The 22885-nt window shown below is 38.9% G+C and overlaps 1 protein-coding gene across 9 annotated transcripts in view; it reads right to left on the bottom strand.

The window, feature by feature from the left end:
• The window catches only part of EML6 (EMAP like 6), a 279303-nt gene that overhangs the window by 95941 nt on the left and 160477 nt on the right, over nt 1-22885 (bottom strand). For all 9 annotated transcript variants that reach the window (XR_011492041.1, XM_070478386.1, XM_070478384.1 and 6 more), the window contains 2 exons: nt 6638-6805; nt 5566-5672 (listed from right to left, as the gene is read on the bottom strand). Coding sequence is in view for 8 of the 9 variants with exons in the window: in XM_070478386.1 (XP_070334487.1) it covers nt 5566-5672; nt 6638-6805 (275 nt within the window). In the remaining variant the exon portion in view is untranslated. The remainder of the gene's footprint in view (nt 1-5565; nt 5673-6637; nt 6806-22885) is intronic.

Here is a 22885-nt window from a genome sequence, read left to right as displayed (position 1 = left end):
TATGGACCTAACAGAAGCAGAAGATATTAAGAAGAGGTGGCAAGAATACAAAGAACTATACAAAAAAGATCTTAATGAGCCAGATAACCACGATGGTGTGATCACTCACCTAGAGCCAGACATCCTGGAGTGTGAAGTCAAGTGAGCCTTAGGAAGCATCACTATAAACAAAGCTAGTGGAGGTGATGGAATTCCAGCTGAGCTATTTCAAATCCTAAAAGATGATGCTATGAAAGTGCTGCACTCAATATGCCAGCAAATTTGGAAAACTCAGCAGTGGTCACAGGACTGGAAAAGATCCATTTTCATTCCAATCCCAAAGAAAGGCAATGTCAAAAATGTTCAAACTATTTCACTATTGCACTCATCTCACATGCTAGCAAAGTAATGCTCAAAATTCTCCAAGCTAGGCTTCAACAGTACATGAACTAAGAACTTCCAGATGCTCAAGCTGGATTTAGTAAAGGCAGAGGAACCAGAGATCAAATTGCCAACATCCACTGGATCATAGAAAAAGCAAGAGAGTTCCAGAAAAACACCTACTTCTGCTTTATTGACTATGTGAAAGCCTTTGACTGTGAGGATCACAACAAATTGTAGAAAATTCTTCAAAGAATGGGAATACCAGACCACCTCACCTGCCTCTTGAGAAATCTGTATGCAGGTCAAAAAGCAACAGTTAGAACTGGAGGAACAACGCACTGGTTCTAAATTGGAAAAGGAGTACATTAAGGCTGAATATTGTCACCCTGCTTATTTAACTTTTATGCAGAGCACATCATGTGAAATGCCAGGCTGGATGAAGCACAAGCTGGAATCAAGATTGCCAGGAGAAATATCAACAATATCAGATAGGCAGATGACACCACCCTTACGGCAGAAAGTGAAGAGGAACTGAAGAATCTCTTGATGAAAGTGAAAGAGAAGAGTGAAAAAGTTGGCTTAAAACTCAACATTCAAAAAACGAAGATCATGGCATCCAGTCCCGTAATTTCATGGCAAATAAATGGAGAAACAATGGAAACAGTGACAACTTTATTTTCTTGGGCTTCAAAATCACTGTAGATAGTAACTGCAGTCATGAAATTAAAAGATGCTTGTTCCTTGGAAGAAAAGCTATGACCAACCTAGACAGCATATTAAACAAGCAGAGACATTACTTTGCTGACAGAAGTCTGTCTAGTCAAAGCTATGGTTTTTGCAGTAGTCCATGTATGGATGTGAGAGTTGGACCATAAAGAAAGCTGAGCACAGAAGAATTGATGCTTTTGAACTGTGGTGTTAGAGAAGACTCTTGAGAGTTCTTTGGCTTGCAAGGAAATCAAACCAGTCAATCCTAAAGGAAATCAATCCTAAATATTCACTGGAAGGACTTACGTTGAAGTTGGAGCTCCAATACTTTGGCCACCTGATGTGAAGAACTGACTTATCAGAAAAGACCCTGATGCTGGGAAAGATTGAAGGCTGGAGGAGAAGGGGAGGACAGAGGATGAGATGGTTGGATGGTATCACTGACTTGATGGACATGATTTTTAGTAAGCTCTGGGAGTTGGTGATGGATAGGGAAGTCTGGCGTGCTGCAGTCCATGGGGTTGCAAAGAATCAGACATGACTGAACTACTGAACTGAACGGAGAAATAAGTAACAGAAAGAAAGCTTAGAAAGTCACAAATAAGTAGGAATTAACACACTTCTGAACAACTAATGGATCAAAGAAGAAATCAAAAAGGAAGTTTTAAAAAATCTGACAGAAATGAAAATGGAAACACAACATACCAGAACTTATAGGACACAGCAAAAGCATATCAAAGGGGAGTGTTTGTAACTAATAAACATATCCATTAAGAAAAAAGATACATTTCAGATAAAGAACTTAGTATTATATGTCAAGGAGCTAAAAAAAAGTTTGGACTTAGTTTGGACACTAAGTCCAATGTTAGAAGAAAGGAAATAATAGAGATTAGCACAGAAATAAATGAAATAGAGAATAGGAAAACTGTAGAAAAGATTAATAAAACTAAGAATAGGTTCTTTGAAAAGACAAATGAAATTGAGAACATAAGACTGAATTTTACTTCTTCTAGATAGAACTGAACATGGAACAACAGACTGGTTCCAAATAGGAAAAGGAGTACGTCAAGACTGTATATTGTCACCCTGCTTATTTAACTTATATGAAGAGTGCATCATGAGAAACGCTGGCTGGATGAAGCACAAGCTGGAATCAAGATTGCTGGGAGAAATATCAATAACCTCAGATATGCAGATGACACCACCCTTATGGAAGAAAGTGAAGAGGAACTAAAGAGCCTCTTGATCAAAGTGAAAGAGGAGAGTGAAAAAGTTGGCTTAAAGCTCAACATTCAGAAAACTAAGATCATGGCATCTGGTCCCATCACTTCATGGCAAATTGAATGGGGAAACAGTGGCTGACTTTATTTTTATGGGCTCCAAAATCACTGCAGATGGTGATTGCAGCCATGAAATTAAAATACGCTTTCTCCTTGGAAAAAAAGCTGTGACCAACCTAGACAGCATATTAAAAAGCAGAGACATTACTTTGCCAACAAAGGTCCGTCTAGTCAAGGCTATGGTTTTTCTGGTAGCCACGTATGGATGTGAGAGTTGGACTATAAAGAAAACTTAGCATGGAAGAATTGATGCTTTTGAACTGTGGTGTTGGAGAAGACTCTTGAGAGTCCCTTGCACTGCAAGGAAATCCAACCAGTCCATCCTAAAGGAGATCAGTCTTGGGTATTCATTGGAAAGACTGATGCTGAAGCTGAAACTCCAATACTTTGGCCACCTAATGGGGAGAGCTGACTCAACTGAAAAGACCTAGTTGCTGGGAAAGATTGAGGGTGGGAGGAGAAGGGGACAACAGAGGATGAGATGGTTGGAAGGCATCACCGACTCAACGGACATGCTGCTGCTGCTAAGTCACGTCAGTCGTGTCCGACTCTGTGTGACCCCATAGACGGCAGCCCACCAGGCTCCCCCGTCCCTGGGATTCTCCAGGGAAGAACACTGGAGTAGGTTGCCATTTCCTTCTCCAATGCATGAAAGTGAAAGTGAAACTGGTCACTCAGTCGTGTCCAACTCTTAGCGACCCCATGGACTGCAGCCTACCAGGCTCCTCCGTCCATGGGGTTTTCCAGGCAAGAGTACTGGAGTGGATTTCCAGTGACATGAGTTTGGGTAAACTTTGGGAGCTGGTGATGGACAGAGAGGCCTGGCGTGCTGCGGTTCATGGGGTCGCAAAGAGTCGGACACGACTGAGTGACTGAACTGAACTGAATGATCAAAGCTAACTTGAAGTATCTTTTAAATCACTGGGATTTAAAAGAATTCCTTTGAAAAATTCTGCTATTATGTTTCTTAATAAATTTATATCCAGATAATATAGTTATTTCAGATAAATATGAAAGGAAATTATTAAATAAAATTATCAATAAAATATAATTTAAATATTTTGTTAAAATTTCTTCTAGGCAAGAAATCTCTTGATTATTCAGACATGTAAAATGTGGCCTTGTGAATCATGGTGATCACTCTTGGGAATTATCCTTCTTTCATGACCCTATGAACCTTCAAAATCAGACTTGGATACAGAGCAAAGCTCTTGGCTTAATCTAGGACCTAGCATATGCTGTTGACTGGGAGAACATTCCCTATAATTTAAATGTGGATAAAATCCATCTTTTGTCTATCATGTACTTATGTCCCACTATCAAGAGATATAAATTCAATACATTTAAATGAAATTTAATTCAATCAAACTACATTACAAAAAATCATGAAAATACTATAATAAAACTCTTATTTAGGGTTTGACCAAAAATTGTTTGGAAAAAAACGAAGTCAGGCAATATCTCACTTCTGCCTTGTCTATTACTGATGCAATGAACTAAACTTTTAAAGTCTAATGATAATTATTCATCTGAATTCAGATGCTTTCATCAGCTTATCAACTACTTTAGAGAACTGAATTCTTGTCTCGGCATTTCTACTGCTTATTCGAACAAGTCTCATAACTTCTGTAGGCCTCAAAGTCCCATCTGCAGAACAGACTTCCAGCTCAGGAATAACTCAGGAATCAAATTCAGACAACATGAATCAAATAACACAGGTGAAAACTTTAGAAAGTAAGATGTCAGGGAGAATATACAAATCTTAGGCATGAATTTCAATCAAGTCATTCATTTTCATTCTTTTACAAGTATCATTTTATTAAATAAAAACATCTCAACTAAAAAAATTGCTTCTTTCTTTTTTCCTTAAATTGTATGTTCATTCTGCTTTCCCCTTTCATTGTTCATTCCATTTCACCTTGATATTAGGGTATAATATTGTTTAATATTTTAATATTTCCATATTAATAATTTCCTTTCAAATCTTTATCTATAGCATAATATATTGTACCAACAACACACAGTCAAACTGATTTAGTCTTGAAGTTGACCCAAGCCATCAGTTGGACTACTTTTGTGCTAATCTAATTTTTCAAAATTGAAAGCAGTGAGTAACAATTACAGGCTGGGAGAAAAGTCATCATCTGAAAAGTCATACATTCAGAGCTTATCTAGAGGCAAAGCTAAGTAGCACATAGGATGTGCACTCTAGAGAGAAGATCAGATCCACTTTCTGATTCTAACACTACAGGCAATAAGGATGCGGGCACAGTACTTAACCTTTCAGGGGTTACTGTGGAGTTGGATTTGGTGTGCGTATAGCACAGGATGGGGCCCCACAGAGATACTTGATACATGGCAGCTGCCACAGGCCTATGGTAAGTTTCCATGGGCAACATTGACAGTTGCTATGTCTGAAATCTGAAATCTTATTCACTCCATATTCATTTAAGGAATCTGCTTCACATAGCTCCGTTAAATGACAAGGAAGAAAACAGAACCCCCAGACTTATTACCATTAAGAAGGCGATACATGTCCAGATTCCCGTGAAGGATTGTGCATTGTAATACACAGTTTAGTGTTAAAATTAAATATCTATTTTTTAAAAAATAGTACCCGATTAGTTGTAATTATCCAATTTTTTTACTAAAGATGATTTCTGACTGGACAGATAATACTCATTGTATTTGGGCTTTTAGTTTAATTAAATGGATAATTGTCTCCACAGCTAAGAGAGACATTAGGACAACTGCTCATTTGCAAACTACCATGCCTCCAGGGTCTCCTGTTCTATAAAGAAAGCACATGCTTTAATGATCTGCTGAGAAAAATGAAAAATCATGTAACTTACTTGCACATTTTTCTGTAACAGATATTTTAAATTTTTAGCTGCTAGGAAAGCAGGAAACCCAAATTGTCATGGGTTCTGCTTTAAAATTTGCTACTACCTTCTTAAAATTTTTTTACTGACATGATCAGTAAAAGCCTTATTTCAAATCTGCATTTAAAGACAAGAAGTAGGCAATTTTACTAATTCTTTTTTTAAATTTTCTTTTGCCGAAGGACTAACCAATTTTAGTGCAGTGTCTGATTCGAATGATATCGAGATTTGGGGTTATAAAGTATCTGTCATAAGGCTTCCTGTTTACTGACCTGACGATCATAATTGATTTGAGTTTCTTGTTCAATATCAGAGTCCAACTCCGGCACGTCAGATAAATCTGAATCAGATTCTTCACTGTAGGAATCAGTGCCACCGTCTGCAGAAACACCCCCACAAGAAACAAGCAGAAATTCTGAGACTCTTAATGGCTAAAAAGTTTATTTAAAAATATTTTCTTTCTTCTATCCTACTGAGTTCAATAAAAATAACTACACCATACACCATAATTTTCATTTGCTGTAGATTCTTAAAACATCTTTTTCCTTTCATCTTTTGGTTAAGTTCGGCAGCATACCTCTTACCCTCTTTTTAGGAGTATTAACAGATTAGCATAACTCCCCCCACCATTTCCACACTTGTATTAGATAATGGATCTTTGGGTTTTAAATCTTGCTTTGAAAGAGAGAAAAGGGGAGACGGGGAGGTTTTACCATGGAGGAAGCTGGGTCAGAAGGAAATTCAACCACTTATTCAGTAAAACTCCTCTTTAGCCTGTTAACATGACCACCAAGTGCTGGTAACTGTCATGGTCAAAACTGCTGCAGAACCCCTCCCAATAAAAACCATTTCCTCACATGGTACATGGTCATTACTACTGACAGTACAATGAATGAAAGGACCAACATATCCATTGACCTGGAACACAGCTGATCCTGACTGTGGATCATTCTTTGATCCCTATTAGGAAGGCAACTCCTATTCCAAATGTTACTTTGTCATCTGACCCAGCAGCCCCACCATTCATCAGAAGTGTCCTAAGGAGGCTGAAATGTATGTGCTGATATTGTTTTCAAAAGTTAATTCTTCATGTAAACTTTAGACCTTCAGCTTTCATTTAGTATAAGCAAAAATCTTTGAAGGAAATTATCCAATTGATCCATATTCGATTAACCCATATCTCAAAATATTTTTCTGTTTTTTTTTTTTTAATTTTTAAATTTATGGTAGGAATGAATTTTTCAAAATGGCTTTAACTCTTTACCTTCAGAAGAGATGTCAGGCCATTACGTGAAATTTTTATTGAAAAACAAACAGATGTTGGAAAATTATTACTGGTTTTACCCTGGGGTGCGGTTTCCAGCAGGCCATTGCTGACACCTTCTGGAATAAATCTCCACTGGAAAACCGAGTGGTCAGCCCCTCCTGTGCTTAATACCCACTGAAAGTCATGAGACCAGCGGACGTTTGTGACATGTGCAGAATGGCCCACATACTTTCTAAATTTGGCTCCTGAAAGATATTATTGAGAAGATTAGTTATGAAAAAAAAAAAAAGAACTCATTGGTTAAAAAATTACATTCCTATTCATGTTGAGGACAAAAACTTTAAATACACTAGAAAATATAACCTTCAGTCTTATATATAATAAATAAGTGAATGTTTCAAAAGATATGTCAATCATTCCAGTATGAATTAAGCTAAAACTAGGTCTTAACATCTGAACTGTTTCTAAAGACACATCTGAACCTGTTTCAAATAACACCTACTGCTTCACTCATTCTGCAAATAAAAGCTAAAGAATAAATATCTTACACATTCTTATTTAAGTATGAGATACAACCAGCAATCCTTTACAACTGGGAAACAGAAAATAATTCTGAAGGGGGAAATGTTAAGTTATTGTTTGGGTTCATATGATGTAGAGTTGGGAGAACGAAATTTTTTTCTCTTAAATTGATAACTTTTACTAAGTGAACACCATCCCTGGGGAGTAAATGCAATAGAAAAGCTTTGCGAACTTATATTTGGCACTGAATAACTGAAGCAAAGTCTCCAGTGTGTGGTCCATACACAGCAGTATAAAGGCACTCGTGGAAGTAAGCAAGGTCCATCTTACCATGTGGAGGCCTAGAACCCCAAAGACTGTGGGATATTTCCAGGGCCCACAAGCACCCCATCCCTTCTTCAGAAATACTTCTAGCTATTACAGTCCCTCTAAGTGGCATCTCTTTAATGCGGGAAAAGCCACCTGTTTAACTATCACATGCTTAAAATTTAAATACACACTAGGGATATAATGATTTAAATTTATAGGACGGCAAAAATGGCTGCTACATGTTATTTTCCTGAGAGCATGCTCTGAGCAGGTGAGGTTTTATTATATCAGGGCCTCTGAAATAGACAAGGGGGATGCTGCCACAAAAGGGGAAAGGAAGGACTTCAGTCTCAAAAGCAACCCTGCCCATTACAAGGAGTTTCCTAAATCAGTCTAAAGAGATTAGACTGTTAATAAAGTCAAACAGATTCCAACTCTGATCAGCTGGAGATGCTGAATTTTATATATATATAATTATAATTCAGTAATTAAAAAGCAAACACTTTCCACATCTCTGTAGACCTTGCTGGGCTATCCTTTGCTGCCCTGACCTTTACACCCTCCTCAGACAGGATTTAACCCATCTCTTTGGAGTTGTTTTAAAAATACCCACAATTTTAAAAACATCAAACTATAGAAAAACATGGTAGATTTGTGGTTATGAGGAGATTGGGGGTTGGGAAGATGGTGAGATGTTGGCCAAAGATATACTTTCAGTAAAAGAAGAAGAATAACTTCTGGGGATCTAATATACAGCATGGTGACTGTATTTAATAATACTGCCTCATATATTTGACAGTGGTTAAGAGAGTAGACCTTAAATGTTCTCAGCACGCGTGCATGTGCACACACAACACAAAATAACTGAGGTCATGGATATGTTAACTAACCTTAAAGTAGTGATCATTTCACAACATTTACATAAATGAAATCACCATGTTGCACAATACAATGTTGTTAATTTTATCTGAATAAAGCTGGAAAAATATGTCCACAAATTATTTGATACAAATCAAAACAAATAGACTGTCAAAAGTAAAGGTGTGTGACATCTAAGAGGAGGTTATAAAAGGCATTGCGAATGCATCCTTGCTCTTTCCTGGATCTCTAGATACCGTGTGATGAGGACACCCAGGCAACTCAGGGCGAGGCTCACATGGCAAGGAGCTGAGGCCTTCTGCCAAGAGCCAGGTGAGGGAACATCTTGGAAGAGGATCTTTGGCCTCAGTCTAGTCTTTAGATGACTGTAGCCTCATGAGAGACCTAGAACTAGAATCATCCAGCTAAGCTGCTCCTGAATCCCTGACTCCCCAAAACTATGAGATAATAAATGATTATTGATTTAAGCTGCTAACTTTGGGAGGGGGAGAATTTGTTATACAGCCATAGCTAGCTCATACACCCTTGGTAGGCTGGAACTAGAACATTCAAACATTACTGTCATCAAATTTGCTGTTTAGTTGCTAAATTGTGCCCAACTCTTTTGTGACCCCATGGACTGCAGCCTGAGGGGCCCCTCTGTCCATGGAATTTCCCAGGCAAGAATACTGCAGTGGGTTGCCATTTCCTACTCCAGGGGATCTTCCTGACCCAGGTATCGAACCCGTGTCTCCTGTACTGGCAGCCAGGTTCTTTACCACTGAGCCACCATGGAAGGCACCAGTGTCATCAATATTCAGGCTTTATCTCTCTGATCTTCCTTCCTGTCCTCTTTCTCCCTGGCTTTCTCTGCTCTAGTCTCACTAGCCTCTTTGCAAGCCAGGCCCTCTTCTGCCTCTATCTTTTGCATGTGTGTTCTGTCTGGAATGCTCTTCCCCTGCATCTCTGAATGGCTGGCTCCCTCACCTCGTTCAGGTTTCTAGTCATACAAACCTGTATCAGTGAGCCCTGCTTTTACCACGCCTGCTTAAAACAGCAATACCCCACTGTCCCACATGAGCACTACTCCCACTGTGTGCTTTATTTTTCGTCATAGCGCTTCTCACCAACAGGTGTGTTTTTATTGTTTTGTTTATTGACTATGTCTCCTCAGTAGGACAAGAGCTCCAGGGATTTCTGCTGGTTTTATGCAGTGGCCTATCTCCAGCCTCTAGAATAGCACTTAAACATCTATTGAATACATGAAGGTCACATCCATCTCTTCCAAGGGTTTCCTTAAGACACTGACCCCAAGGAAGGCTCAGCCCTCAGCTCTCATCTCCTCTCTATTGATTCTTTCTCCTTGGTTTTAAATATGGTTGATAATCCCTTGACTGCCAAACATTCAGCTCCAGCCCTGACTGAACTCTCCCCAGAGTATTGATGGCCTGTGTGCAATGCCCACTTGGCTGTCTGACAGTTGCTTCAAACTTATGGACAAACCAGGAGCTTACCCTTCCCTTCCTACTCTGTTTCCACCATAACACGCGCGCGTGCACGCACACACACACACACACATGCACACACACACACACACACCCTTTTACTCTCTCATTTTCCCCTCTCTGTAGATGGCACTAGCATTCAGCCCATTGATCAAACCTAAAAGTTAGGAGTCATCCTCAATCCCTCTCTTTCCTTCTATTCCCACACCCAATCCATGAGTGTGATCTTCAGGTCTACCTTTACATTGTTTTCTAGTCTCAACCACCTCTCTTCACATCCGTTCCTGACACCTTTGTCCAAGTTACATCCTCTATCACTCAGGCTCTTGTGATAATCTCTACTTGAAGCCTCCTCTTCACTATTCCACTCCACACAATATTAAAGTGGTATTTTTAAAATGTAAATTGGTCATGCCACTCTTCCACTTAAAATCTCAATAGTTTTCCATTGCACTTAGAATAAAACCCACATTTTTAACGGTTGCTTTAAGGCCCCCCACGCCTGGCCCCACTGCCCTTCCAGCCTCGCACTGCACAACTCTCCCATCGCTGGTCAAGGTCTAGTCAATGCTGATCTTTCCGTTCTTGCATCAAGCTCATCTAAGCTCTACTGAAGGTCGGCACTTTTCCTTCCAAGGTCTACGGTTTCTGCAACTTAAGTCTTACAGAATCCAGGAGACCTGGCATAGGCGGTAGTCATTCAAGGACTCTGTGGTGTGTGTGTGTATCTGTGTTGTGTGTCTGAACGATTAACGGAAGGGTAGCAAATGAAACATGGAGATCCTCAGCCTTGAGCCTCCCCTGGCAGGGGCAGATGCCAAGGGTGTTAAGATATGACAAATGTCAATAAGCAAAGCTTTGGATTTTATCTCATGTCAGTGTCTGGGGGTTGACGGTCAAACAGGATGTAGTTTACGTCAGGGGTCCCCAACCCCCAGGCCACTGGGCTCGTGGCAATCCACAGCCTGTTAGGAAGCAGGCTGCACAGCAGGAGGTAAGCGGCTGGCAAAACTGAAACCACCTCCCCACTACTACAGTCCTTGGAAAAATGGTCTTCCACAAGACCAGTCCCTGGTGCCAAAAAGGTTGGGGACTGCTGGTCTAAATGACATCAGGGAAAATTATCAGTAATGACCCTAATTATATTAAGATTTAATAACTGTTAAAATGAGGAAAACTAGTTGGTTCTGCTATGTAACAATAATACAGTGAAAGTGTGAAAGTGAAAGTCGCTCGGTCGTGTCCCACTCTTTGCAACCGCATGGACTATACAGTCCATGGAATTCAGGCCAGAATACTGGAGTGAGTAGCTTTCCCTTCTCCAGATCTTTCCAGCCCAGGGATTGAACCCAGGTGTCCTGCATTGCAGGCGGATTCTTTACCAGCTGAGCCACAAGGGAAGCCGAAGAATACTGGAGTGGGTAGCCTATCCCTTCTCCAGCGGAGACCCAGGAATAGAACCGGGGTCTCCCACATTGCAGGTGGATTCTTTACCAACTCAGTTATCAGGGAAGCCAACAATAATACAAATTGTAGTCATTTTCATTAGCTGTAGAACACATATGTCTAATTATTATACTATACACATATAATTGTATCAATTAACTTGATTGTGAGTTTTGTTTTAAACACAATGGAAAACTATAATGTTGGCTCAGTCTCCATACTCTCTCTCAGTCATCAGCCCCTGCTTTTATTTGCCTGTTCACAGGTTCAAAAGTTGGGGGAATACTTGTCACTGGTACCTTGGTTAAAGGAAGACAAGTTGTACCAACTATTACCATCCTTATCAGCAACACTGTTATAAACTACTCAGTTGGAAGTTTTGGCACAAAAAGTCCATGAGAAGCCTAAACGACTTGAGGCAAAATTGCAAGATGTATAAACTCTGTATCAGGAAAAGTGGAACAAGTCAATTTGCCATGAGGACATGGATACTTCTGCAGATTGTGGAGGTGGGTTTTATTACTCTCACGTACTGTCACTCTGGCTGTCAACCTCTCCTTTTTCGTTCAGATGTCTTCTGGTCCCCTTCATCCTCAGGGTTGTTTTATATATAAGAGTATCTCATTTTGACAAATAGCACTACTCACCATACCGCCTGCCTCAGCCCTCCCCTTCCTAATAAGCAAACCCAAGGTCTACATTTCCATTGCTATTTGCTAAAGCCAATCCACCCTACAAGGCTCAGTGATACATAAAAAATACCAACTCTCACTGAATTGTCAAGTCCTGATACTTGAGGCCAATAGTATTGTTTCAGACCCTCAGGATGTTTCTTCTGAATGCTAATTTCCCAGATACCCGCTGGTTACTTAACTTCTGTAAGTACATTACTCAATCTAACAAGACACGCCCTATTACTCAAAAAGACCCGTTAGGGTGAGAGAGAACAGTTTCAATTAGGCATGCTGAGGTAATGCTATGCCTTGAGCATTTCATTTTTAAAAAATTTTTGTATCAAACAGACCTAAATTCTACTTTCTTCACTTATTTCTTAAAAATTTTTTTTTTAATTAAAGGATAATTGCTTCACAGAACTTTGTTGTTTTCTGTCAAATCTCAACATGAATCAGCCATAGGTATACATATATCCCCTCACTTTTCAACATCCCTCCCATCTCCCCCCCAACTCCCACCCCTCTAGGTTGATACAAGCCCCTGTTTGAGTTTCCTGAGCCATAAAGCAAATTCCTGTTGGCTATCTATTTTACTATTTTTTAAATTATTTTTTACTATTTTTTATTATTATTTTTTACTATTTATTTTTATTTACTATTTTATCTATTTTGGTTATGTAAGTTTCCATGTTTCTCTTTTCGTACATCTCACACTCTCTTCCCCTCTCCCCATGTCCATAAGTCTGTTCTCTATGTCTGTTTCTCCACTTCTGCCCTGTGAATAAATTCTTCAGAACCATTTTTCTAGATTCCATGTATGTGCATTAGAATACGATATTTACCTTTCTCTTTCTCACTTCACTCTGTGTAATAGGTTCTAGGTTCATCCACCTCATCAGAACTGACTCAAATCTGTTCTTTTATGGCTGAGTAATATTCCATTGTGCATATGTACCAGAACTTCTTTATCCATTCATCTGTCGATGGACATCTAGGTTGCTTCCATGTTCTAGCTATTGTAAATAGTGCTGCGATGAACAATGGGTACATGTGTCTTTTTCAACCCTGGTTTGCTCAGGGTATACGCCTAGGAATAGGATTGCTGGGTCATATGGTGGTTTTATTTCTAGTTTTTTAAGCAATCTCCATACTGTCTTCCATAGTGGCTGTATCAATTTACCTTCCCACCGACAGTGCAAAGAGCATTCCCTTTTCTCCACACTGTCTCTAGCATTTATTGTTTGTAGACTTTTTGATGATGGGCCATTCTGACTGGTGTGAGGTGATATCTCATTGTGGTTTTGATTTGCATTTCCCTAATAATGAGTGATGTTGAGCATCTATTCATGTGTTTGTTAGCCATCTTTATGTCCTCTTTGGAGAAACTTATGTTTAGGTCTTTTTCCCACTTTTTGATTGGGTTGTTTGTTTTTCTGGTATTGAGTTGTATGAGCTGCTTGTATATTTTTGAAATTAATCCTTTGTCAGTTGTTTCATTTCCTATTATTTCCTCCCATTTCAAGGGTTGTCTTTTCACCTTGCTTACAGTTTCCTTTGCTGTGCAAAAGTTTTTAAGTTTAATCAGGCCCCACTTCTTTACTTTTGTTTTTATTTTCGTTACTCTAGGAGGTGGGTCATAGAGGATCTTGCCTTGATTTATGTCATTGAGTGTTCTGCCTATGTTTTCTTCTAAGTGTTTTATAGTTTCTGGTCTTACATTTAGGTCTTTAATGCATTTTGAATTTATCTTTGTGTACAGTGTTAGGAAGTGTTCTAATTTCATTCTTTTACATGTAGCTGTCCAGTTTTCCTAGCACCATTTAGTGAAGAGGCTGTCTTTGCCCCAATGTATATTCTTGCCTCCTTTGTCAAAAATAAGGTACCCATAGGTAAATCGGTTTATTTCTGGGCTTTCTATCTTGTTCCACCGGTCTGTATTTCTGTTTTTGTGCCAGTACCATACTGTCTTGATGACTGCAGCTTTGTAGCATCATCTGAAGTCAGGAAGCTTGATTCCTCCAGCTCCATTCTTTCTCAAGACTGCTTTGGCTATTCGGGGTCTTTTGTGTTTCCAAATGAATTGCGAAACTTTTTGTTCTAGTTCTGTGAAAAATGCCATTGGTAATTTGATAGGGATTGCATTGAATCTGTAGATTGCATTTGATAGTATGGTCATTTTCATAATATTGATACTTCCTACCCAGGAACATGGACTATCTCTCCATCTGTTTATGTCATCTTTGATTTCTTTCATTAGTCTCTTGTAATTTTCTCTGTACAGTTCTTTTGTCTCCTTAGGTAAGTTTATTCCTAGATATTTAATTCTTTTTGTTGTAATGGTGAATGGGATTCCTTAATTTCTCTTTCTGATTTTTCATTGTTAGTATACAGAAATGCAAGTGATCTCTGTGTACTGATTTTGTATCCTGCAACTTTTCTAAATTCATTGATTAGCAGCTTTAGTAATTTTCTGATACTATCTTTAGGGTTTTCTATGTACAGTATCATGTCATCTGCAAACAGTGAGAGCTTTACTACTTCTTTTCTGATTTGGATTCCCTTTATTTCTTTTTCTTCTCTGATTGCTAGGACTTCCAGAACTATGTTGAGTAATAGTGGTGAAATTGGACACCTTGTCTTGTTCCTGATCTTAGGGGGGATGCTCTCAGTTTCTAACCACTGAGAATGTTTGCTGTAGGCTTATCATATATGGCCCCTACTGTGTTGATGTAGGTTCCTTCTACACCCATTTTTTGAAGAGTTTTAATCATAAATAGGTGCTGAATTTTGTCAAAGGCTTTTTTTGCATCTATTGAGATTATCTTTCAATTTGTTAATATGGTGTATCACATTGATTGATTTGCATATATTGAAGAATCCTTGCATTCCTGGGATAAACCCGACTTGATCATGGTGTGTGAGCTTTTTGATGTGTTGCTGAATTCTGTTTGCTAAAATTTTGTTGAGAAATTTTGCATCTATGTTCATCAGTTATATTGGCCTGTAGTTTTGGTTTTTTGTGCTGTCTTCATCTGGTTTTGGTATCGGGGTGATGGTGGCCTTGTAGAATGAGTTTGGAAGTGTTCCTTTCTCTGCAATTTTTGAAGGAGTTTTAGAAGGCTAGGCATTAGCTCTTCTCTAAATGTTTGGTAGAATTCTCCTGTGAAGCCATCTGGTCCTGGGCTTTTGCTTTTTGGGAGATTTTTGTCCCAGCTTCAGTTTCAGTGCTTGTAATTGGGTTGTTCATAATTTCTATTTCTTCCTGGTTCAGTCTTGGAAAATAGGACTTTTCTAAAAATCTGTCCATTTCTTCCAGGTTATCCATTCTATTGACATATAGTTGTTCATAATAGTCTCTTATAATCCTTTGTATTTCTGCATTGTCTGTTGTAACCTCTCCTTTTTCATTTCTAATTTTGTTGGTTTGATTCTTCTCTCTTTGTTTCTTGATGAGTCTGGCTAAAGGTTTGTCAATTTTGTTTATCTTCTCAAAGAACCTCTTCTCAAAGAGCTTCTTTGCAGCTTTTAGTTTTATTAATCTTTACTATTGTTTCTTTCATTTGTTTTTCATTTATTTCTGCTCAGATCTTTATGATTTCTTTCCTTCTACTAATTCTGGGCTTTTTGTTGTTGTTGTTGTTCTTCTTCTTTTTCCAATTACTTTAGATGTGAATTTAGGCTGTCTATTTGGTGTTTTTCTTGTTTCTTGAGGTAGGATTTTATTGCTATAAACTTCTCTCTTAGGACTGCTTTTGCTGCACCCCGTAGGTTGTGAGTTGCTGTGTTTTCATTGTCATTTGTTTCTAGAACTTTTTTGATTTCCCTTTTGATTTCTTCAGGAACCTGTTGGTTATCTAGAAATATGTTGTTTAATCTCCATGTGTTTTTGTTTCTTACAGTTTTTCTCTTGTAATTGATATTTAGTCTCATAGTATTGTGGTCAGAGAAGATGCTTGATACGATTTCAATTTTCTTAAATTTACAGAGGTTTGATTTGTGACCCAAGATATGGTCTATCCTGGACAATGTTCCATGTGCACTTGAGAAGAAGGTGTATTCTTCTGCATTTGGATGGAATGTCCTGAAGGTACCAATGAGATCCATCTCACCTGATGTATCATTTAAGACTTGTGTTTCCTTATTAATTTTCTGTTTTGATGATCTGTCCATTGGTGTGAATGGGGTGTTAAAGTCTCCTACTATTATTGTATTACTGTCAATTTCTCCTTTTATGTCTGTTAGTGTTTGTCTTATGTATTGAGGTGCTCCTATGTTGGATGCATAGATATTCACAATTGTTGTCTTCCTCTTGGATGGATCCCTTGATCATTATGTAGTGTCCTTCCTTATCTCTTGTAATATTCTTTATTTTAAGGTCTATTTTGTCTGATATGAGGATTGCTACTCCAGCTTTCTTTGGCTTCCCATTTGCATGGAATATATTTTTCCATCCTCTCGCTTTCAGTCTATATGTGTCTTGAGGTCTGAAGTGGGTTTCTTGTACACAGCATATATGTGGGTCTTATTTTTGTATACATTCAGCCAGTCTGTGTCTTTTGGGTGGAGCATTTAATCCATTTACATTTAAAGTAATTATTGATATATATGTTCCTATTGCCATTTTCTTAATTGTTTGGGATTGATTTTGTAGATCTTTTTTCTTCTCTTGTATTTCTTGACTATATAAGTCTGTTTAATATTTGTCGTAAAGCTGATTTGGTGGTACTGAATTCTCTTAACTTTGCTTATCAGAAAAGCTTTTTATCTCTCCATCAATTTTGAAAGAGATCCTTGCCAGGTACAGTAATCTTGGTTGTAGACTTTTCCCTTTCAGTACTTTAAATACATCCTGCCATTCCCTTCTCGCCTGCAGAGTTTCTGCTGAAAGATCAGCTGTTCAGCATGTGGGGTTTACCTTGCAAGTTACTTGTTGCTTCTCCCTTGTTGCTTTTAATATTCTTTCTTTGTGTTTAGTCTTTGTTAGTTTGATTAGTATGTGTCTTGGCGTGTTTCTCCTTGGGTTTATCCTGTATGGGACTCTTTGTGCCTCTTGGACTTGATTGACTATTTCTCTTTTCCATGTTGGGAAAATTTTCAACTATAACCTCTTCAAAAATTTTCTCATACCTTTTCTTCTTCTCTTCTTCTTCTAGGACCCCTATAATTTGGATGTTGGTGCATTTGATATTGTCCCAGGGGTCTCTAAGACTATCTTCAGTTCTTTTCATTCTTTTTACTTTACTCTGCTCTTCAGAAATTGCTTCCACCATTTTATCTTCCAGCTCACTGATTCATTCTTCTGCTTCAGATATTCTGCTACTGATTCCTTCTAGAATATTTTTAATTTCAGTAATTTATTTGTCTCTGCATATGTATTCTTTAATTCTTCTAGGGCTTTGTTAATTGATTCTTGCATTTTCTCCATTTTGCTTTCAATGTTTTTGATCATCTTTACTATCATCATTCTAAATTCTTTTTCAGGTAGTTTGCCTGTTCCCTCTTCATTTATTTGGACTTCTGTGTTTCTAGTTTGTTCATTTCTGTAGTATTTCTCTGCCTTTTCATTTTTTTTTTTTTAACTTATTGAGTTTGAGGTCTCCTTTTCCCAGGCTTCGGGACTTCCCTGGCTGCTCAGACGGTAAAGTGTCTGCCTATGATGTGGGAGACCTGGGTTCAATCCCTGGGTCGGGAAGATCTCCTGGAGAAGGAAATGGCAACCCACTCCAGTACTCTTGCCTGGAAAATCCCATGGATGGAGGAACTTGGTAGGCTGCAGTCCATGGGGTTGCAAAGAGTCGGACACGACTGAGTGACTTCACTTTCACTTTCCCAGGCTTCAAGGTTGACTTCTTTCTTCCTTTTGGTTGCTGCCCTCTAAGGTTGGTCCAGTGGTTTGTGTAAGCTTCTCACAGGGTGAGATTTGTGCTGAGTTTTTGTTTGTCTGTTTGTTTTTCCGCTGATGGGCAAGGCTGAGTGAGGTGGTAATCCTGTCTGCTGATGACTGGGTTTGTATTTTGTTTCGTTTGTTGTTTAAATGAGGGTCCTGCACAGGGTGCTACTGGTGGTTGGGTGATGCCGGGTCTTGTATTCGAGTGGTTTCCTCTGTGTGACTCTCACTATGTGATCCCCCAGGGTTAGTTCCCTGGTCGTCGAGGGTCTTAGGCTCAGTGCTCCCACTCCAAAGGCTCAGGGCTTGACCTCTGGTCAGGAACGAGGATTCCACAAGTGGTTTGTTATGGCATTAAGTGAGATTAAAACAAGTATCCAAAAACGAGAAACCAAAGATGAACCCCAGACAAATGGCAGTTACAAAATAAGGCACATAATAATTAAAATAATAGATATACACATATACATCTACACCCATGAGCAAAGTCAAAACAGTCCAACAAAAATAAAGTAAGTAGATTGACCTGGCAAACAAAGGAAATCAAAATTTATATTTACCAGTTAAGAACAAAACTAACTAAAGCACAAACTGGAAAATAAAACTAAAGCAAGGTGCCAAGTGGGGAATAAAGTAATGAAAACAAAACTAACATATATGTTGAGAGGAAAGGAAAGAAAGAAAAGATATGTAAAGTCAAATAGAGGTAGATAAGAAGATTTACATGCATTGAAGATTAACTACAAGGGGAAAAGAATGGTAGGAAAGGCAAACAAAGGAATAAATGTAGAAAACATATAATAGGTTTAATAAAATTAAAAATTAAAATTATAAAATAAAGGAAAAAAAGGGAAGAAGAAATAGAAAGGAAAAAAAAAGGAAAATTCCACAGAACTGCAAAGGCCCAGTGTAGAGGTAGAGGTGTATAACAACAATAAAAAGTATGACTAAATATACACACATATATATACACCCATAAGCAAAATGAAAACAGTCCAACAAAAATAAAGTACAATAGATTGACCTGGCAAATTATATCTACCAGAACAAAACTAGGCAGGAGTGGCAGCTGCATAGCGCAGGACTGGCTGAGAGGAGGTACCCCACGCTCAAGGTCAAGAGCGGTGGCTGAGAGGACATACCCCACGTCCAAGGTCAGGAGTGGGGACCGAAAGGAGATACCCAACGTCCAAGGTAAGGAGCAATGGCTGCTCTTTGCTGGAGCAGCTGTGAAAAGACAGCCCACGTCCAAGGTAAGAGAAACCCAAGTAAGATGGCAGGTGATGAGAGAGGGCATCAGAGGGCAGACAGACTGAAACCACAATCACAGAAAACTAGCCAATCTGATCACATGGACCACAGCCTTGTCTAACTCAATGAAACTAAGCCATGCCGTGTGGGGCCACCCAAGATGGATGGGTCATGGTGGAGAGGTCTGACAGAATGTGGTCCACTGGAGGAGGGAATGGCAAACCACTTCAGTATTCTTGCCTTGAGAACCCCATGAACAGTATGAAAAGGCAAAAAGATAGGACACTGAAAGATAAACTCCCCAGGTCGGTAGGTGCCCAATATGATAGTGGAGATCAGTGGAGAAATAACTCCAGAAAGAATGAAGGGATGGAGCCAAAGCAAAAACAACACCCAGTTGTGGATGTGGCTGGTAATGGACACAAGGTCTGATGCTGTAAAGAGCAATATTGCATAGGAACCTGGAATGTTAGGTCCATGAATCAAGGCAAATTGGAAGTGGTAAAACAGGAGATTGCAAGAGTAAACATCGACATTCTAGGAATCAGCGAACTAAAATGGACTGGAATGGGTGAATTTAACTCAGATGACCATTATATCTACTACTGTAGGCAGGAATCCCTTAGATGAAATGGAGTAGCCATCATAGTCAACAAAAGAGCCCAAAATGCAGTATTTGGATGCAATCTCAAAAATGACAGAATGATCTCTGTTCGTTTCCAAGGCAAACCATTCAATATTATGGTAATCCAAGTCTATGCCCCGACCAGTAATGCTGAAGAAGCTGAACGGTTCTATGAAGACCTACAAGACCTTTTAGAACTAACACCCAAAAAAGATGTCCTTTTCATTACAGGGGACTGGAATACAAAAGTAGGAAGTCAAGAAACACCTGGAGTAACAGGCAAATTTGGCCTTGGAGTACAGAATGAAGCAGGGCAAAGGCTAATAGAGTTTTGCCAAGAGAACGCACTGGTCATAGCAAACACTCTCTTCCAACAACACAAGAGAATACTCTACACATGGACAACAATGAAATCAGACTGATTATATTCTTTGCAGCCAAAGATGGAGAAGCTCTATACATTGAGCAAAAACACCACCAAGAGCTGACTGTGGCTCATATTATGAACTTCTTATTGCCAAATTCAGACTTAAATTGAAGAAAGTGGGGAAAACCACTAGACCATTCAGGTATGACCTAAATCAAATCCCTTATTATTATACACTGTAAGTGAGAAATAGATTTAAGGGACTAGATCTGATAGACAGAGTGCCTGATGAACTATGGAAGAGGTTCTTGACATTGTACAGGAGATAGGGATCAAAACCATTCCCAAGAAAAAGAAATGCAAAAAAGCAAAATGGCTGTCTGAGGAGGTCTTACAAATAGCTGTGAAAAGAAGAAAAATGAAAAGTAAAAGAGAAAAGGAAAGATATTCCCATTTGAATGCAGAGTTCCAAAGAATAGCAAGGAGGAATAAGAAAGTCTTCCTCAGTGATCAATGCAAAGAAATAGAGGATAACAATAGAATGGGAAAGACTAGAGATCTCTTCAAGAAAATTAGAGATACCAAGGGAACATTTCATGCAAAGATGGGCACAATAAAGGACAGAAATGGTATGGACCTAACAGAAGCAGAAGATATTAAGAAGAGGTGGCAAGAGTACACAGAAGAATTGTACAAAAAAGATCTTCATGACCCAGATAATCATGATGGTGTGGTCACTCACCTAGAGCCAGACATCCTGGAGTGTGAAGTCAAGTAGGTCTTAGGAAGCATCACTACAAACAAAGCTAGTGGAGGTGATGGAATTCCAGTTGAGCTATTTCAAATCCTAAAAGATGATGCTGTGAAAGTGCCACACTCAATATGCCAGAAAATTTGGAAAACTCAGGAGTGGCCACAGGACTGGAAAAGGTCAGTTTTCATTCCAATCCCAAAGAAAGGCAATGCCAAAGAATGCTCAAACTACCGTACAGTTGCATTCATCTCACACGCTAGTAAAGTAGTGCTCAAAATTCTACAAGCCAGACTTCAACAATAAGTGAATTATGGACCTTCAGATGTTCAAGCTGGTTTTAGAAAAGGCAGAGGAACCAGACATCAAATTGCCAACATTCGCTGGATCGTTGAAAAAGCAAGAGAGTTCCAAAAAAATATGTATTTCTGCTTATTGACTATGCTAAAGCCTTTGACTATGTGGATCACAATAAACTGTGGAAAATTCTGAAAGAGATGGGAATACCAGAGTACCTGATCTGCCTCTTGAGAAACCTATATGTAGGTCAGGAAGCAACAGTTATAACTGGACATGCAACAACAGACTGGTTCCAAATAGGAAAAGGAGTACATCAAGGCTGTATACTGTCACCCTGCTTATTTAACTTATATGCAAAGTACATCATGAGAAACGCTGGGCTGGAAGTAGCAGAGGCTGGAATCACGATTGCCAGGAGAAATATCAATAACCTCAGATATGCAGATGACACTACTCTCACAGCAGAAAGTGAAGAAGAACTAAAGAGCCTTTTGATGAAAGTGAAAGAGGAGAGTGAAAAAGTTGGCTTAAAGCTCAGTATTCAGAAAACTAAGATCATGGCATCTGGTCCCATCACTTCATGGGAAATAGATGGGGAAACGGTGGCAACAGTGGCTGACTTTATTTTTAGGGGCTCCAAAATCACTGCAGATGGTGATTGCAGCCATGAAATTAAAGACACTTACTCCTTGGAAGGAATGTTATGATCAACCTAGATGGCATATTAAAAAGCAGAGACATCACTTTGTCAACAAAGGTCCGTCTGTCTAGTCAAGGCTACGGTTTTTCCAGTAGTCATGTATGGATGTGAGAGTTGGACTATAAAGAAAACTTAGCATGGAAGAATTGATGCTTTTGAACTGTGGTTGTTGGAGAAGACTCTTGAGAGTCCCTTGGACTGCAAGGAGATCCAACCAGTCCATTCTAAATGAAATCAGTCCTGTGTTCATTGGAAGGACTGATGTTGAAGTTGAAACTCCAATACTTTGGCCACCTGATGCAAAGAACTGACTCAATTGAAAAGACCCTTATGCTGGGAAAGATTGAGGGCAGGAGGAGAAGGGGACAACAGAGGATGAGATGGTTGGATGGCATCACCAACTCAAAGGACATGAGCTTGGGTAAAGTCTGGGAGTTGGTGATAGACAGGGAGGCCTGGCATGCTGAGGCTCATGGAGTCGCAGAGTCCGACACAACTGAGCGACTGAACTGAACTGGACAAAACTAACTAAAGCACAAACTGGAAAACCAGACTAAAGCAAGGTGCCAATTGGGGTATAAAGCAATGAAAATAAAACTATCAAATGTGTTGAGACTAAAAGAAAGGAATAAAACAAAGAAAGAATAAATATGCAAAACTAAATATAGGTAAAGAAGATTTATATATATGTTAAAAATTAACTGTAAGGGGCAAAGAACAGTATGAAAAGCAAACCTAGAAATAAATGCAGAAAAAATAATAATTGGTTTAAAAAATTAAAGATTAAAATTAAAAAAAGAGAAGAGAAACAAACAACCAAAAAACTCCCCAGAACTGCAAAAGCCCAATATAGAGGTAGAGGTTTATAACAACAATAAAAATTGTGACTGAGACAAAAAAGAAAAAAAAAAACCTTAAAAGCTTAGTTATGTTTCATAGTGCCAATAAAATCAACAACTACAACAGAAGTGGGAAAAAAGAAAAAAAAAAAAAAACAACCCAAAACAATCTACAGAACAAGTCAAAACATACGAAAATAAATGTTTTCCTTGAGTCACTGCTGTCAGAGTCCTTTCCCTCGCTGGGAGTCACCGTCCACTTCACCTTCCTAGGATGCCCTCTAACACTGT

Source organism: Odocoileus virginianus, chromosome 2 (assembly GCF_023699985.2).
Source record: "Odocoileus virginianus isolate 20LAN1187 ecotype Illinois chromosome 2, Ovbor_1.2, whole genome shotgun sequence".
NCBI classification, from domain to species: Eukaryota; Metazoa; Chordata; class Mammalia; order Artiodactyla; family Cervidae; genus Odocoileus; species Odocoileus virginianus.
Note: the sequence above shows the minus strand (reverse complement) of the source record. Positions and strands in the feature narration are given on the sequence as shown.